The sequence below is a fragment of the Equus quagga genome, unplaced genomic scaffold, assembly GCF_021613505.1.
Source record: "Equus quagga isolate Etosha38 unplaced genomic scaffold, UCLA_HA_Equagga_1.0 146_RagTag, whole genome shotgun sequence".
NCBI classification, from domain to species: Eukaryota; Metazoa; Chordata; class Mammalia; order Perissodactyla; family Equidae; genus Equus; species Equus quagga.
This window is the reverse complement of record NW_025796728.1, coordinates 1,368,620-1,387,520: the sequence shown is the minus strand read 5'-3', so window position 1 is coordinate 1,387,520 and position 18,901 is coordinate 1,368,620. Positions and strand designations below refer to the sequence as shown.

Genomic DNA, 18,901 nt, shown 5'->3' with positions numbered 1-18,901 from the left:
CAACGCCTACTTCGTTAGGTTGTTTAAAATTTAAATGACTTCCCAAAGGTAAAATGCCTGGAAATGTGTGGGGCACAGAATAAGTCCTGAAAAATGTTAATAGAGCTGATGGCAGTAGTGGTCCCATGAGGTTGTCTTTCTTCCTCACAACGCATCATATCACGCCCTGTCCATTCTTGTTTCCATATCTATGCTCATGCTAGCCCTTTCTCCTTTCCGAAATCCTTCAAGACACAATTAATTCAAGCACCAAGACTTCCATAAGGCCCACATTGATCTACAAAGACCACACTGACCTGATACTTTATTTGTAAAATTCATAATCTGTAGCACACACGAGTCTCGACTTCATATAATTTCCATTGTTTTTTAATTGTACTTGTGTGTAAATCATGACTACTCTAACAAGAAATTATTCCTTGAAGGCAAGAATGATGTTTTATATTCTTTCATGTCCCTCATATTACTTAGTTCAGAGTAAGAATCACAGTGAATCCTTAATAATAACTTTTTTTTTTTTTCGAGGAAGACTGGCCCTGAGTTAACATCCGTGCCCATCTTCCTCTAGTTTATACGTGGGACGCCTACCACAGCATGGTTTGCCAAGCAGTACCATGTCCGCACCCGGGATCCGAACTGACGAACCCTGGGCCGCCGAAGCAGAACGTGTGAACTTAACTGCTGTGCCACCAGGCCAGCCCTTTAATAATAACTTTTGAATAGACTTTGAACAGTTAAAAGCATTTCCAATCACAATTACTTCTGAGTTTGTATAGCTGCAAGCCCTCAGGCCTTTTTTTAGTATATATGTTGCCAAAGTGAGCACATGGCCTACATTTTTGTTGCGTGTATGAGCATATAAAAAAGACAGGGTACAGAACTTTCTGTTCCCTTCCCACACTGGCCCATACATAATGGCATTCAATAAATGTTATTAACTATCTATAAAAAAGCTGAAAACTTCAGGAGCTGAAAATTAATTCCAAATATGATAAGAAACTGTTACTGTTTAGATTTGAAACTATAATGCCAAAAGGTCCTGTTTTGTTTAAAAATAGAACACATGCAGATAAGGGAAAGAGATACTCTTAGACACTTTTCCCCTTCTAACACATGATTTTTCTCATAAGAATTGTTGATGAAGTATAAAGCAGAGAAGACAACTCTTGTATCCTTTTATTGTCGTGTCTCTGGAGAAATGTTCTTTTATTTTTGAAATAATATAAAGTACACCATCTTCTTTCTCTGTTTTCTCCAAGCATGTGAAAACATATACATAGAAATAAGAACTTCTCCCATTGAGGACCAAGAGCATATCATGTACGTAGAAAAAGATGTGCTATTTCATAGCTTCGTGGGCTGTTATTTAACCATGGGAAAAAGTCCACTGGGAAAAAGAAACTGAGTAAGCCTGGACTCAATTCCATGTGAAACAGTCTGTGAAACAGAGATGCATAAATTGAGTCTCTTAACTGATCCAGAGAACAAGCTTAGATTATATCTAAATGACACCTCTATGAAATTTCATACTTTGTGACTTATTGTTGTTTAATGGATATGGTTATTTCAAAGCTAAGAAAAAAACGTTTTCTAAATGCTATCCACTGTGAATTTTTTCAACCAGACCAACTCTTTATTGTTTCCTTTCTACAGGAACACTCAATCTAGGAGAGAGAGAAAAGGGAGGAGGGAGAGGAATGAGTGGACAAAAACACTACATATCTTACCTGGATTGCGCGAGACAGCCTGGTGCTACCGCATTCCAATTCTCCTCCTCGGTGTGGAGTGCAGTGAGCTCTACCATGTTAACCATCACATCGTTGGTGTGGCCTGGAAGCTGAGGAAGCACTGAGAGCATCTTCTCTACCAAGTTGTCTCCATGATGTCCAACCGCTCCTGTTTAAGCAGACAAGAAAATATAAACTCACAAAACAGGAGGCAAAAGAAGCTGGACTAATGTTTTATAATGGCCCTTCTATCAAGAATAACATACATTTTTAGTTTCTTTTACACAAATCAATAACAGAAACCTAGTATTTTGCCCTGTGTATCACTAATCAAACTCACCAGTGCCTAGCCAGTGTGTGCCTTGTGTGTTGGACTTAATGCTCCTTGACGGCAGGCACTGTGTCTGCTCTGGTTACTACTAATTCCCAGCACCTGGCACAGTGGCTACGTATGGTTGGATCAATAAATATTTAATGAATAAATAAATAAATTATCAGCATATAGTCAGCCATGGAAATAGTGTCATAGGATGATACTATCCTGAAATTTTAGAGCCAAATTTTATTTTACTGATGAAGATATAAGACCCAGAAGGGCTTAGAAACCTGACCAGGAATAGCAGATCTCCCCTCTGTTAGAACCTTATCTTCATAATGGCAACTGCCTATCTAGACCTCCCTTGACCCACCATATCTAGCAGGTCACTTGGCAGGTAGTAAGCTCTCACTAAATATTTGCTAGATGAAGGAAAGAATAAATGAATGAATGGTAACAGTTTGCAGTGATAGAAGCATTTATAGAATGCTTTCTGTGTACCAGGCACTGTTCTAGGCGCTTCACATGTACTAAATCTTTTAATAACAAATGAATTCATGATCTCAAATTGAAATTCAAGACCAACAACACAATTTAACACTTTTTCCATGAAATCAAGTTACCTTTCCAAAAGCCATCATTGCTTGAAAGACCTCATTCCAACAACGAGCAGGGACTTGGCACATCTACTTGTTTTGATCCCACTCATGTCAAATCAATTAACATTTTGCTTCCTAATGTCTCCCTATTTCTACCTCTCTTTGTTTTTTGCCATGTCAAATTAATTGGACAGAAGAACTGGGTAGAAAAGACCAAACCAGGAATCCAAGGAATCATCATCATCACTATCATCACCTTCATCACAATAGCTAACATTTATTGAGAGCTTATGATGTCCCAGGTATTAAGTTCCATACTGCCCATTTATTATCCACTTAATTCTTACAACAGCTCTAATAGGTAGGAATCATTACGGCCCCTATTGGAGTAGAAGATTCAGTTAGGTAAGTTGCTCAAGATTACATAACTTATAAATTATAGAGCAAGAATTCAAACTTGGGGAAGACAAGTCCAAAAACCACACTGTTTATTAAAAAAAAAAATCAGGCCCATAAAAGTGACTTAAGACAGAGCCAGCATGAGTGCTTCTAAGGTGACTTCTGATGTTAAAGAAAAGAATTTTTGTTCTACCAGTAGAATATTCATTTATTAGGCCTAGAGAGAACCACATCTTATTTATGTTGTCTATGGTTTATGATTCTCTTTCCAGCAGTCAGATTACGAGCTGCTCCTTCAATACTTGCTGAATGAATGCCTAGTGACTATAAGTGGCCCTCACATCCAGGGGGGGTCACAAGTCTCTAAGTGAATTATACCTTTAAATTAAGCCCCAGGGGCCGGTCTGGTGGTGCAGCGGTTAAGTTCGCACGTTTGGCTTCTCGGTGGCCTGGGGTTTGCCGGTTCGGATCCCGGGTGCGGACATGGCACCGCTTGGCACACCATGCTGTGGTAGGCGTCCCACATATAAAGTAGAGGAAGACGGGCATGATGTTAGATCAGGGCCAGGCTTCCCCAGCAAAAAGAGGAGGACTGGCAGTAGTTAGCTCAGGGCTAATCTTCCTCAAAAAAAGTTTTTAGTAAGTAAGGAGGAACTAGTGGAGAGAGAGAAATTCATGATGTCATGAGGTAATCCTAGTATCTCCATTTGGGGCTCCCATCACTACAATCTCCACCCATCACTACAATCACTCTTCTTTGAACTTGGTGCCCAAATTCTGAGCCCTGCACCAGGTTATTCTTATTTTCGACTGCCATTCACAGACACGTGGCACAAACCAGAAACGTGGTCCGTGTGTGCTGCCTTCCTTTCCTAACTTCTTTAGCCCCTACAATATGGCTGCTGCTCATTCCTCCCTATGCCACACTCAGGGGTCTTGGGCAAGTCTCAGTTCATTAAACCCTCTGCAAATTGAAACGGTTGGCTAATCCAGTCCTCTTGAAACTCTCTGAATATGAGAAGTCAAGATATAACATACTTATTTTTTCTTAAAGTTTAATAACTAATAGCTATTTTTACAGAACCAAAGTACCATGTATATGCCTAAAATATTATATACTAACCTCCTAAATGTTCAAAAGGAGAGGAATAGTTTTTTTTTAAATTATGGTAAATTTATTGAAGCAATTTTCAAATTGTGATTTTTGTTTTCTTCTATTTATTTACAGATTCTAAACTTTCTATGGTGAACATATATTCCTGCATAATAAGAATAAAAAATATATTATAAACACACACACACACATACAAATATCCCAAAATTTTTTTCTTTTTATAAAGATTTTATTTTTTTCCCTTTTCCTCCCCAAAGCCCCCGGGTACATAGTTGTATATTCTTAGTTGTGGGTCCTTCTAGTTGTGGCATCGTTGTGGGTCCTTCTAGTTGTGGCATGTGGGACGCTGCCTCAGCGTGGTTTGATGAGCAGTGCCATGTCCACAGCCAGGATTCGAACCAACGAAACACTGGGCTGCCTGCAGCGGAGCTGCGAACTTAACCACTCAGCCACGGGGCCAGCCCCCAAATATCCAGAAATTTTAACAAGGGTTATCTTTGGATGGTAGGCTTTTCGTTGATATAAATTCTACCTAAACTTCATTTTTTCCCAGTGTTTTCTACAGGGATCACACGGAACTTACCTAATTAGAAAAATAATTTACATCCAATCAGAAAATATTTAAAATATTACATCAGAGAATTAACAAAAGGCCAAATTTACATGACCAGGATTACTCAGCTTCTTAGATTTAGTCAAAAGGATGTGTATGTCTAACATGCTTGATAACGAAGGATAAAGCACGGGCTTTCAACCAATTGTCCTGCTCTTCTGTGAATACGGTTTCTCACATGCCTGGCTTTAGAGGGTTCAATATTCATCTTTAAAATTTAATTAGTGCTATTTACATGACTCAAACACAGACTAAGCATTTGGGGCCTCTCAGTGTCACAATAACTTCAGATTCTTCTTTTATAAAATGAATAAAATACCAAGATTTGTATCACACAAATTTTCAGAGAGCTTAATTTTTCCTTTATTACAGAAATTTAAAAATATTATTTAAGAAGCTCAGGAGTGGAAGTCAACCAGAACCCAGTTACTTCTTCCCTGTCCAACTGTTAATGTGGCCAACAGCAATGTGGTCTAGTCTGGCCAGAGAATGGTTTATTTCCCAGTGCCATCTTTTCCAAGTGGGGTGTCAGAAAAAGAAATTGGAGACGTGGGCTCTAGTGGTCCTAACCTCTGCCAGTTCCTTGTGTAACCTGAGGCAGCTTCCATAAATGTGGTGCTATTTTACTAAGCTAAAAACTTAGAGCTGGTCCAACTGACACCTAAATATCTTTGAACCTCAGGATTTGAAATCTTAAGTTAAGCCAATTGCTTCAAGGGCTAAACTTTTTTAGTTAACAGCACCAGAAAAATACCATTCCTGTATGATCCTGTAGATTAGATGTGATGTACATGCCAGTATCATCATCATAAGGCAAGAAACATCTATACTTGCCTCTACTAAACGAAATAGAGTGAGAAGCAAGAATTGAGGCACCTTCACAAGAGCTCAGTCACACTGGAGTAGGGCTCAAAAGATAAAAATGCAGCAGCAGCCTTCTCTACATTTCACAAACAGGCTATTTTTGGGCCGTGTGTATTGTCCCTTTGTGTTGAGATAGGGCTACCGGACTCAGAATTCACATATGCAAAAACTCACGTCCTTTCTGATTCGCCATCATTCATTCCCAAGAATCTGTGACTGTCTTTCATTATTTTGAAATGTTCCAGTATTTGATCACATTTCTGTCTTATAAGAACGGAATATTTCTTTATTACTCCTGATGTTTCCTTCCATGTAGAGGGACAACAGTTAGCATAACACTCGTGAACATGCTTTACCTCCTTCCATCAATCGCTTTTCCCCGGGCTGTCAGGTTCTACTCTACTCTTCCTAGGATAGGTTCTGCCCTCCAGAAAAGGGAAAAAGACTTGCTCTGGTCCAAGCCTGCTGCTGAGTGGGTAAACTTTTGAACTCTGGGATTTGGTTTAGGAAGCTCACTTGTCCATACATATAAGCCACATTCTTTAATGCTCATAATGTTTATTATTTATCCATAATAAAACTAGTATTTTGGCCTCCGCCTGCCAACTCTTTATCTCATATTCAATTGATTCAGATTGTGGATGAGGAAAGGACTGTTAGTTATTAGATCCTCTCTAATACTACCATTTCTAACACTACCTATTGTTGCCTCACATCAGTCAAATCTAGCATAAAGGAGATGTATTACAGTGGATACTGCATACCAGTCAAAAGCCTACTTAAGTTTGCCATATACCAGGTAGGACTTTGGGTTATGGGGGTAGGAGAATTACAACACAGCACATACACAAGTTTATTCAATAAGCAAATTTCCCCACACAGTAATTTTAGATAAGAGAATCACATGATATTCATTATATTGCCCCTAACTTGAATCTTCTCCTACGTTCCATATATCAGGGAATGGATTCTGAAATTGCCCAAGCTAGAAAACTTGGCATGTCTTCAAATCTTTCCCGTAATACTCTACCATTCTATCAGTCACCACTCTATGAATTCTCTCACTTAAATATCAACTACTCTTCTCTTCATCCTTCCTATTATTGACTCAATATAAATTCACACAATTTCTCACCTAGATATTATAACAACCCCCTGATCAATCCCCTAGCCTCCAATATGTCTTGCCTTTATCTCAGGGAGCCCATGGCTCCTAGGCTGGGCTCTTCCATGGATGGATGGGAGGGTTAAATTTGATAAGAAATACTGTAAGCTTATGCTTTTTTCTAGACAATCCATAACTTTTAACAATTGCTCAAAAAAGTTTCTTAATTTCAAAACAGTTAAGAATCACTGCACACCCCACAGTAGGAATTAGAGTCGAGTCAACAGATATCAACGTTATTCCTTTCTACACCCTTTACGGACACAGCCTGACCAGGGCGCAAATTAACAAACTGTGCTACATCTATACACCTGAATATTACTCATAAATAAAAAGGAATGAACAACTGATAGAAGCAACAACATGGATAAATCTCAACTGTATTACACTAAGTGAAAGAGGGCACTCAAAAGGCTATATACACAGATGATTGCATTTATGACATTTTTTTTTTTTTGAGGAAGATTAGCCCTGAGCTAACATCTGCCGCCAATCCTCCTCTTTTTGCTGAGGAAGACTGGCCCTGAGCTAACATCCATGCCCATCTTCCTCTACTTTATATGTGGGACGCCTGCCACAGCATGGCTTGCCTAGTGATGCCATGTCCACACCCGGGATCTGAACCGGTGAACCCCGGGCCACCGAAGCAGAACATGGGAACTTAACCGCTGCATCGCCCTATGTTACATTCTTGAAAAGGCAAAAGTCGACGGACAGGAAATGGATTCATGATTGCCAGGAACTGAGGGTGAGATTGCAAGAGGCACAAAGAAACTTTTTGAAGTGTTGGAATTGTTCCTATATCTTGACTGTGGTGGTGGTTACATGACTATATGTTGCTGGACAAAACTACACACTTTATTATAAAAATGAATATTACTATATGTAAGTTATACTTTAATAAACTTGACTAGAAAAAAAAGCAAGCAAAACAACAACGACAACAACAACAACAAAATCCACCCCATTAAAGCCTGACTCACACCGTGGTTTCCGCTTCGGAATCAACAGATCCATCTATCACACTGTCCACCAGAGAACTCTTTCAACAGGAAATCTGCACATGCATTTTGTCTGCCTAAAAACTTGCTATGGCTCCTCACTGAGCATGAAATTTAAGGCCTTTTGCCTCAACCACCTTCCTCATCATCGTCATCATCCTTCCTTCCTATCTCTTACCATTCGCTCAGTCCTTCATTCCAACCCCCATGTACCTTACGTTCCAATAAAAAATTATCTAAAAAGAACTCCCAGAACAACCTATGTTCCTTCTTACATCTTTGCACCCATGGGGAGCTTTTAAAAGGATACTGATTCTAGCCTCTGCCCAGACCCCTTTTTAAAAATCAGAAAAAGGAAAAAAAAAACTTTAAAAATCAGACTTTCTGGGGGCCAGCCCGGTGGCGCAGCAGTTAAGTTTGCACGTTCTGCTTCGGTGGCCCGGGGTTCACCAGCCCGGATCCTGGGTGGGGACATGGCACTGCTTGGCAAGCCATGCTGTGGTAGGCATCCCACATATAAAGTAGAGGAAGATGGGCATGGATGTTAGCTCAGGGCCAGTCTTCCTCAGCAAAAAGAGGAGGATTGGCGGCAGATGTTAGCTCAGGGCTAATCTTCCTAAAAAAAAAAGACTTTCTGGGGTGGTTCAAATGTGAAACCAAGTTGAGAACCATTGGCCTAGGAATGGCTACCCCTTAAACGAGTATTTTGTACCTAAACCCTATGAAGGCACGTATCATTCATACTCCAATTAGCTGAGCTTTCTGCTTCTTCATTAGACTGTGAGTTCCTCATAAACCAGAGCTTTGACTGTTTGATCTTTGTATCAGCACTTCTCAAACTTTACTGCATATTCAAATCACCTGGGGATCTTGTTAAAACACAGATTCTGATTCACAAATTTGGGGTTAGGCCTGAGATTGTGCGTTTTTAATTCACTTCCAGTTGAGCTTGAAGCTATCAGTCCCCAGGAGTCACTGAGTAGGGAGGTTTTATGTCACTATCACCTAGCACAGAGGCTGCACACAAAAGTTGCTCAAAAAATATTTATGAAATGAATAGAGATCACCCAAACCATTCTTTATACTCTCCTAAGTAACTAAAATTGTAGTGATCTTGCAGGATCATACAGGAGGAATCTTTCACTTCATTTTTTTTTCTCTAGGTATGACAGAATATAGTTCCTGACAAATAGTTAATTCTAACCAACTCTCATTTCCTTTAATGGTGGGTACGAGGTCAAGTAATAGAATTCTTCTGGGTTATATGTGTGGCAAATTATTCTTGCATTTATGATTTTAGTCTTATACCTGGGGGAAAAATTACCTTTAAAAGAATAAAACATTAAACCATTTTAAATGCATATCGTTAATTAATAAAAAAATAATAAACATTTTTCCAGTGTTGACTATGTAGCAGGCATTGTTCTGGAAACTAGATGTGTTAACTTAATTTACCCTCTCAACCACTCTTTGAGTGGGTACTCTTATTATCCTCATTTTACAGATCAGGAAACTGAGACCCTTCAGTTAGGCAACTGGCCCAAGGACTAGGAAGGGGCAGAGATAAGACTACTGTAACTAACCACTCATGCCTACTACACAACCTAGATAGTAGCAGCAGCTACCACATATTGAGGCTCTACCTCCATTCCTCACTCCTCACATACACGATTCTGTGTAACATAAATCTGATCATGTCACATCACAGCTCACAACCCTCCAACTTTCCCATCAGACTTTGGCTTTTACTTGAAGTCCTTACTTTACAATGCATTTCCTCTGCTTGTCTCTTCAACTTCACCTCCTATCACTGGCCCTCATTGTTTGGAGGGCAAGCTGAAGGGAGCCACACTGGCCTCCTACTGTTCCTCAAACATGTCAAACATATTCCCACCTGAGATCCTTTGCACTTGTCATTCCCTAGGTCTTATACGTTCCTTTTTTTTTTTTTTTTTTTTAGGAAGTTAGCCCTGAGCTAACATCTGCTGTTGCTGAGGAAGACTGACCCTGAGCTAACATCCATGCCCATCTTTCTCTACTTTATATGTGGGACACCTGCCACAGCAAGGCTTGACAAGCAGTGTGTAGGTCCACACCTGGGATCCAAACCTGTGAACCCCGGGCCACCGAAGTGGAACGTGAGAACTTCACCGCTACACCACTGGGCTGGCCCCTAGGTCTTACATGTTCTGCTTATTTTTCTTTCAGTCTCCACTCAAATGTCACATCCTCAGAGAGGCCTTCCCTAGCTAGGCTATCTAAAATGGAAATCCTCACTTTTTAATCTCTTACCCACCATATTAATTACATATTGAACGAATGAATGGATGGATGATTTTATATCTTCCCAACAGCCCTTTAAGGTTGCTATTTTCCCCTGTTTACAAATAAGAAAGCCCTCAAAAGGTTCAATGAGGATCAAACAGCAAGTAAGTCACAAAGCTAGGACTTGAAGTTATTATACTGCTCCGGATCTAAGACCAGTAATCTAGTCGGAGCCTTATATGGCTTCTCAATTATGTCTCATACCTATGTTTACTTTAAACAGTATCCTCTGAACTCTAAAATGAAGATATTAGTTGGTACTTCGCTTTTTGTGGAAAATCAGATAGGGGTAGAAAGGATAAATCACTTTTCTGAACACTAAGGCAGCACCAGAGTCCAACAACTATGCTTAGACTCTGAAGCTGCTCGCTTCTGGACACAACATCAGCACTACCTCTACTATCCAGGACAAGGGTTCTCAAACTTTTTTCCATAGCCGCACATATGAGAGAGGTTATGAGCACAGGCTCTGGAGCAAACTGCCAAGGTTCAAACCCTGACTGTGCCACTTACCAGCTGTGTGATCTTGGATGAGTTACTTAACTCTCCAAGCCTCAGTCTCCCCATCTGCAAAATGAGAATAATTATAATACTTACCTCAAAAAAGTACTGTGAAAATTAAAGGAGTTTATATATGTAGAGTGCTGAGAAAAGTAGTGTGCTCTCAAATTTTAGCCATTATTAATAGTTTCACATTTCAATACTTTAACAAATAATGTGGGGGCCAGCCCCGTGGCCAAGTGGTTAAGTTCGTGCACTCTGCTTCAGCGGTCCAGGGTTTCACCGGTTCGGATCCTGGGCACAGAAGTGGCACGGCTCATCAGGCCACGCCGAGGTAGTATCCCACATGCCACAACTAGGAGGACCCACAACTAAAATATACAACTATGTACTGGGGCGATTTGAGGAGAAAAAGCAGAAAAAAAAAAAGATTGGCAACAGTTGTTAGGCAGGTGCCAATCTTTAAAAAAAAAAAAATAATAATAATATGTAACCACATTTTAAAGCAAATATAAATGCAACAGTGTATCATAATCCCAGAATTAAGAACCATCCATTGGATTGGAAGTTAATCTTTAATTGAATGGATTTAATTTAAAAGTTTACATGAAACTAAAATTCAGAAGAATTGAACCAAGAGAGGAAATTTAATTCCCAGAGTTACTGCCATCTCCTATCTTTCAATTTTGAGCTTGAATACCACTAGCAAAGTATACTAGTTGATCTTAAGAGCCAGAAAAGAATGGAAGGGAAACCAGATTCAAACCTTTTAGAGAATCATAAATCATGTCTACCTTTTTTTTTTAAAGATTGGCACCTGAGCTAACATCTGCTGCCAACCTTTTTTTTTTTTCTCCCCAAAGCCCCCCAGTACACAGTTGCACACCCCAATTGTAGGTCCTTCTGGTTGTGCCATATCTATCTTTTTAAGTGTCCCTCAAAACAAATCAGAAGGCAGAACAATCCATAGAACGTTGTACTTAAATTTCCTATGCAAATGTGCCTGAAGCACTCTGCAGGGGCCCAAGCTTCTGGGCGGTCTAGACATGGTGAAAGTAAGTTGAAATCACAGCACACACATCAGTGGTCATTTGCTTCTCAAACAACTACAACAAACTTCTATATTTTTAAGTCCTGAGGGCTTATCAACTGCTTCAGGAGAGGAAAGAACTTGTCTGTCTTGTTCACCACTGTTTCCCTCACTGGGACAATGCTCGGCACACAGTAGGCACTCAATAAATGTTTACCGAAAAAACAAACCAACTGTTAGACAAAGTGATAGTACTTTCAGCAAAGATGATAACAAAAAGATGAGAAAGAAACTTGTCTATATCCTAAGCACAATGTTACTGTCGAATATTTATGAAATATTGGAAGTTATTTTTGGTAGTGCCAATTTTACCTCGAAGAAGAGATGAAGTATATAAATCTTCCAATGGTAAATCACCAAGAATGGTATCCAAAATATTTAACAACATACATTAAGGTATATGTATACAAAGTAAAATCTAAATCAAAAACTAAAAAATGTGTTTCCTTTTGGTCTCTATATTAAAACTGCTGTCAAGTAATTTAAATTGAAATTCAAATCATTCAAGTCATTCCATTCATTTCCAAATCACCTTTGATTTTTAGAAATTATTGGTGTAATCTTTTGTATGCTGCACATATCAACTGGCTCAACAATGCCCCAATCTAAGCCACAATTTGATGTAAGAAACCACACCAAACCCTTGTAACAACTACTCCATTAACTTTATAGTCATGAGCTCCCCAGCTCCTTATGCTTGTTGCATCCAGGACAGATCTGCAAAAAACTTTGAGCATGGTGATCAGGTATGCTCCTAGATGCCAGAGCCTGGACCAAGGACAGAGAGCACTCACGCCAACAATAATGCCACCAACACCACCTACCCTACCACCCCATTCAATTTTGTTTGGGCCACGCTGGAGCAGAAGACAAATGCTGTATCTCCACAACTATCAGTACCGCCACGAACTTCCACCACTGCCTCAGTACGCTCAGCACCTCCAGGCCCTATCACTGACCTCCACTGGGCAACAGCATTAGGCGGCTTGTGGTTTCAATAAGTATAAGATTTCTCTTTACTCACTAGTATAGAAGGATTTTAATGTGTAAAAAACTGGTTTGACAATACAGCTATGTACCAACTGAAAATCAACCCTGAATATCACTAATACGGCATCATAACACTATGTTGAAACATCTTTGACACAAATGAACTATTAAGCTGATCATTTGGAAGATAGTTTGGATGATTACCCAAAAGATAGCCATTAAAAAGACTTAAATTTCTAAGTTATTAGGACCACAGTAACAAACTAGTCCCAGTTAGAATCTATCCTCCAAAATCTACCCTCTATCGGCCAGCAATAATTTTGATCCCTTCTGAAGGAGAATATGTCATAATTTTAAAATGGAAAGTAGGTCATAGACCATTTCTTGGGTACATGATGCCAGAGGTGATTGGGTTCAGAGGGGACCACAAATCAAACTTGGCTCTATGCACCAGCAGATAGGTAAATATGTTGGATCCCGGAGATACTCTCTTATCCCACCCACTCTGCCTTCTCTTTTTTGTGTGTGTGTGTGTGTTTTTTTTTTTGAGGAAGATTAGCCCTGAGCTAACTACTGCCAACCCTCCTCTTTTTGCTGAGGAAGACTGGCCCTGAGCTAACATCCGTGCCCATCTTCTACAGCATGGCTTACCAAGCAGTGCCATGTCCCCACCTGGTATCTGGGCTGGTGAACCCTGGGCCACCGAAGCGGAACGTGCAAACTTAACTGCTGCACCACCGGGCTGGCCCCCATTAGGTACTTTTTAATCCCCTAAGAGTTCTGGGATGTTACAATCATTACTCATATTTAAATCACAGTGACAGACTGGAAACCTGGTTTTTCCAATTACATAATTAAGCTTACATTTCAGCATTACCATTTAGCTTACTTTCTATTTTATGAACTGAAAATTAATCTTATAAGGCCAAAAACACAAATACACTTTATTGTGGTTTTTATAATTTCATTCAGCTTTTTTTCTGACCTAGTAAAAAGAACTCTTACCAATGTCAGTTTCCTGATTATTCTCCCTGAACTTGGGTGTGGCCAGCCTTTACTACTAGCAGCATTATATCTACCTAATTAGAGAACAACAAAGTTGACTTTTGAAAATAAATGCACACATCAAGTACCAGAAAGTGTTTTTCCTTCACTTATTTTAAGAGTTACATTTGTTCCTTATGTGTATAAATAAATATATTACTATAATTTGATATTATCTACCCAGTCTTCAACAGAATGAGAGCTAAGAATCAATCAACAAACATTTGCAATTATTTTCTACAATTCTATTTAATCTCATTTTCTGGTGATGTTTAAGTTCAGCCTCATTTATTAACGCTCATTTAAAGAAATCTAAAACTCAACTAAGTGTTGTACAGTTTCCTTACACTAGGTCATCTGTTAACACCTCTGCAATATATTAGAACCCTCTTACGAAGGGTTGTTGTGAATATTGGCATCTGCACATTTCTAAAAGGTTCCCAGGTGGACAGTTCTCCTGGATGTCAACATAATTCCATTTTTCCAGTCTCTTGGGCTAGATGCAGTTGTATAAGAAGGCAGTGCATGTTGAAGATGTATTTACCCATTACAGCATTTAACAAATTGATCGTAATTGCTAATTTGCTATTGCTAATGACTAATTTACCTCTAGACTATGAACTCTGTGAAATCAGGGACTGTGTCCATCTAGTGCATCTTTGTGTCCTCAACCTGACATACAGTGAGAGGTCAATAAAATATGCTGAATCAATGAAAGTCCCACCTTGGAGAATGATTATGAAGATCTCCACAGCAATCCCACTTACCGGTGAGATCCAGAGTTCTGTCCACAAAGACCACCGATGCCCTGCCTGCGGCAGTCTTCCTCCTGTTCTTGGCAGGGGCATAATTGGCCAGATCTGCGGCGATGATCCGACTGAGGGAACCTACAGCAAAACACTCCTCCCGTACCCCTAAATGCTCGCACAGAGAACTGAGGCCTGACACCAGGCACCTGATCTGCAGTAGCAGCTCAGGGGGCAGGGCAGTGGCATCCACCTCACCCAGGCTTCCCAGCCTCCTCTTGTCCGGCCGGGCACTGTTAAGGAGATGCACATCCCGGGGTAGCAGTGGAAAAAGGGAAGCAAAGGCTGGAGTCAAGGCAAGGTGGGGAGCAGCAGGGGCGAGCAACAACGGGACGTGCAGCACCTCAGCGGTGTAGTTCATGTTGCCCATCCACTCACACAGCTTCTCCTCCAGTTGCTCGAAGACCGGCTGCTGCCCCTCTAGCTCGGCCGCTGCCGCCGCCGGCACGTGATTAGCCGTGAGATGGACAGCGTGGTTCACGGCGGTGACCACCACACAATACTGGAAGTGACTGCGGCAGATGATGTCCCGTAGCGTCTCCACGGTACGGCCTTTCAGCAGGCAGCTCAGCACAAACACCGCCTTGGGCTGCTCGGCTCCGCCACCAACTGCGGTGGGCTCGAACTCCCGCAGGTGACACGCAGGACCCCCCACCGCCTCCAAGAGCCGCGTGGATCCGCAGCCCCAGTGCAGGCTCTCGGCGCAGGCAGCGTCCAGGTAGACCAGGGCCCGTTTCACTTTGGCCAGCACCTGCTCCCAGCCTTGGTGGGTAAAGGACAACACACCCGGGTCGCTCATAGTTGGGAATTCGCAAGCGCGGGCACTCAATTGCAGGAACTTCTTTCAGAACTCACAGCTTCCGGGAATTGGGCTCCCTGAGACTTTGACAGTCAACACAGTACACGTGGTGCCGCCTCCGACTCATCTATTGACCGCGCACGGTGATGACGTCAACGAGCGTGATTGGCTAGCGAGAAGACCGGGCTCCTGGAAGGATGCTGAAGACTGGGAAGCAGAAGTGGGCAGGGCTCCCTGGCTCTGGGGTACCTCGAAAGTTCGGGGAGTTGAGAAGGAGCTGCCTAGGAAATAGCCGAACTGCGTTCTTTTCCCCTCCCAGTCTTCTGAGATTACCTTTCCCTGCCCCTGTGAATCCAAAGTTTTATATCTTCCTTGGATATGAACACATCTCTTTAAAAATACAGCCACTTACCCCATCTAAACGTAGAGTAGCCAGAGAAGATAAAACAACCAACTGTAATGTTTTGTAGTTTATAGATTGCCGTCACATACGTTATTGCACACAGGCCTCATAACAAACCTACTGGTTTCATTTTCACTTTCTCCACCTTCCCTCATTTGTCTCATTGTCACCAAATCTTTTTTTTTTTTTTTTTTGAGGAAGGTTAGCCCTGAGCTAACTACTGTCAATCCTCCTCTCTTTGCTGAGGAAGACTGGACCTGAGCTAACATCCATGTCCATCTTCCTCAACTTTATATGTGAGACGCCTACCACAGCATGGCTTTTGCCAAGCAGTGTCATGTCCGCACCTGGGATCCGAACAGGCGAACCCAGGGCCACCAAGAAGCCGAACACGCAAACTTAACCGCTGCGCCACCAGGCCGGCCCCCTCATTGTCACCAAATCTTGATCTGCTTCAAAAATCCTGGAATCCAGCCCCATCTCCTCATCCTTGCTGTCACAGCCTTAACCCACCATCATCAATCACCTGGACAATTGCAATGATCTCCCATCATTTCCCAGTTTTCCATCTCTTCCCTCTCCAGTTCAGTTTTCTTCCTAATAAACTAAGCTGGTCCTACTATTTTCCTGATTCAAAGCCTGTCCTGGCCCAATTGACTAGAGGACACAGCCAGATTCCTTCAATTGCCACCAAAATCGTTCATAATTTCTCAATTTTCTCCAGCTACTTCCAGCCTGGAACATTATATACCTACACAATGAAGTCAACAGATTGAGCCCTGAATGTTTCATGGGTTCCATTCATTCAACCATGATTTATTAAGCATTTACTAAGTATACACTGTGCTAGGCTCCAAAGATACAATGATTAATAAAATAAATTTCCTGATCTACAAAGAATTTACACCTGGTAAACTCCTACCAAAAATAATCATTCTAATGATACCTTCCATGTGAGAGTTTTCCTAACTCACTATCACCAGTACCATCACTCTCTCCTCTCCCTCATCCCCTCAACACACAACAGTTGATACCTCCGCTAAGTACTTGCCATATCATGGGGTAAGTCTTAACATACCTGTTTTCCTTAAGATACCTGTTCTGCTAGATTGTGCACTACAGGTCTGGTATCCCCAACACTAGAAAATAATACGTATTTAATAAATGTTCATTGAGTAAATGTTCAATTCATATCCATATAATAAATAATATAGTCAACCAACTCTTAATGGAAATGTACAATATTCAAGACACTGTTGGACATTGAGGAGATAAAGAGAAATAAGCAACAGCCCTGCCTTCAAAAGAATCTGAAATAAAAGTACTGCCACGTGTACAGCAAGCAACTGCAACAAAATGTAGCAAAAGCAGTGACTTTTTTTTAATGTATAAGAATTACAAAGGAAGAAAAATAAATTCTGACTTGGTGAGGGGAAAAGGGAAGTGGTCAAAAGAAGTTTCATATAGGACATGAGTTTTGAGTTGCCTTGAAAGAAAGTCAGGTGTTCACCAGGTGGACAGGATGGGGAGGAGCATTCCTGGCAGTCCTGGCAGAGAGTGCAGCACGAACAAAGCCATAGACGCATGAAACCGTACAATGTGTTCTCTAGAATTACAGTTTAGTATAGCTGGAGTGCACTGCATGAAGAGAGACCCAAGAAGAAATAGGAGCTAGGAACTAGAAAAGAAGGGAGTAGATCAGGATGAATCTTATTTTCGATTCTAAACAGTAGCAGCCAATGGGGAACTATTAAAGTATTTTGAGGAGTAGAAAAAATTTGTCCACATCTGGAGTTGATAAAAGAAAAGATCCTAGTAAGACATAGGGCAGGGAGAGCGGTTAGGAAACAGTGACAGCAACCACTAGGGCCAGATTAGATAAGGATACCAATAAAGGGGATGGGCAGTGAGGGGTGTCTAAGGAGATGTCATGAAGATAGAGCCAAAAAATCTAATGACGGGATTGACAGAGAGTGAGGCAGAGAGAGTAGTTCAGGTTAATGCCCAGTTTTCTGCCTGAGTGACTGGTAAATGGCAGTCACTGAGATTTGGAAAACCAAAAGAGAAGCGGACTGGGGGGAAAATATACTGAGTTCAGTTGGAACATGTATTTATTTGTTTGTCTGTTTTTCTAATTGTGACAAAAGACAGATATAAAATTTACCATCTTAACCATTTTTAAGTGTACATTCAGTAGCATTAAGTATTTTCACAATGTCCTGCAACGGATCTCCAGAACTTTTTCATCTTGCAAAACTGAAACTCTATATCCATTAGACAACAACAATTCCCCTCCCCCTGGCAACCATCATTCTACTTTCTGTTTCCATGAGTTGACTATTCTAGATATCACATATAATTGAACTCATACAATATTTGTCTTTTTGTAACTGGTTTATTTCACTTAGCATAATATTCTCAAGGTTCATCCATGTTATATGCGTCAGAATTTTCTTCCTTCCGTTTCTTGCCCTTAGATATTATGGCAGAGTCAAATGAATTCCTGCCAAAATTACATGCTTAAGATCACCAGATTTACCTTATTTAAATGTAATTTTTACTTCTCTGCTCAAAACAGCCAGCGGTTATTTCCCATTCTTCATAAAATCAAACATATCTCCCTTCGCTTTATTTCAAAGTCCTCCATATGCATGATCAACACTTAACTTAAGGATTTACTAAGCACATTCCGTGTGCTTGACATTGTAAGAGAGGATCTGGTGAATACTGATATAAATAAATTTTGTTCTCACCCTTAAAGAGTGTACGGTCTATATAACAGTATAGATGTGAACAGGAGATGATACAATTTTCCAGAAATAACTAGTAATATAAAATTTATTGTTAAAATATGTCAGAGTACAGAGGAAGATGGATACTTGGGGCTTAATTCCTCATGGAAGTCTCTAGAGAGGAAGAAAAGCTATACACACATGCAGTTATTCAGATTGTTCACAGAACGAAAGGTCTAACCCATAACACACCACCCACTTGCCTCTCACTTGTCAAATGATTTGACATTTGAAACCTCATTTTAGCTCTGTTATCCTCCCAAGAAGTGGGTATGAAATGTTATTTTAATATATCAATTTACTGGTGAGGAAACTGAGGAACATTGAGATTTAAGGGACGTGTTTAAAGTTGG

The 18,901-nt window shown here is 40.6% G+C and overlaps 1 protein-coding gene across 1 annotated transcript in view; it reads right to left on the bottom strand.

Moving 5' to 3' along the window:
• Nucleotides 1–15,444, bottom strand: part of LOC124232994 (sec1 family domain-containing protein 2) — a 395,716-nt gene extending 380,272 nt beyond the window's left edge. Inside the window, exons 1-2 of the mRNA XM_046649989.1 lie at nucleotides 14,516–15,444; nucleotides 1,728–1,896 (exon numbers count right to left, since the gene is read on the bottom strand). Of these exons, the coding sequence (XP_046505945.1) occupies nucleotides 1,728–1,896; nucleotides 14,516–15,353 (1,007 nt within the window). The 5' untranslated portion in view covers nucleotides 15,354–15,444. The remainder of the gene's footprint in view (nucleotides 1–1,727; nucleotides 1,897–14,515) is intronic.
• Between the last annotated feature and the right edge of the window lie 3,457 nt (nucleotides 15,445–18,901).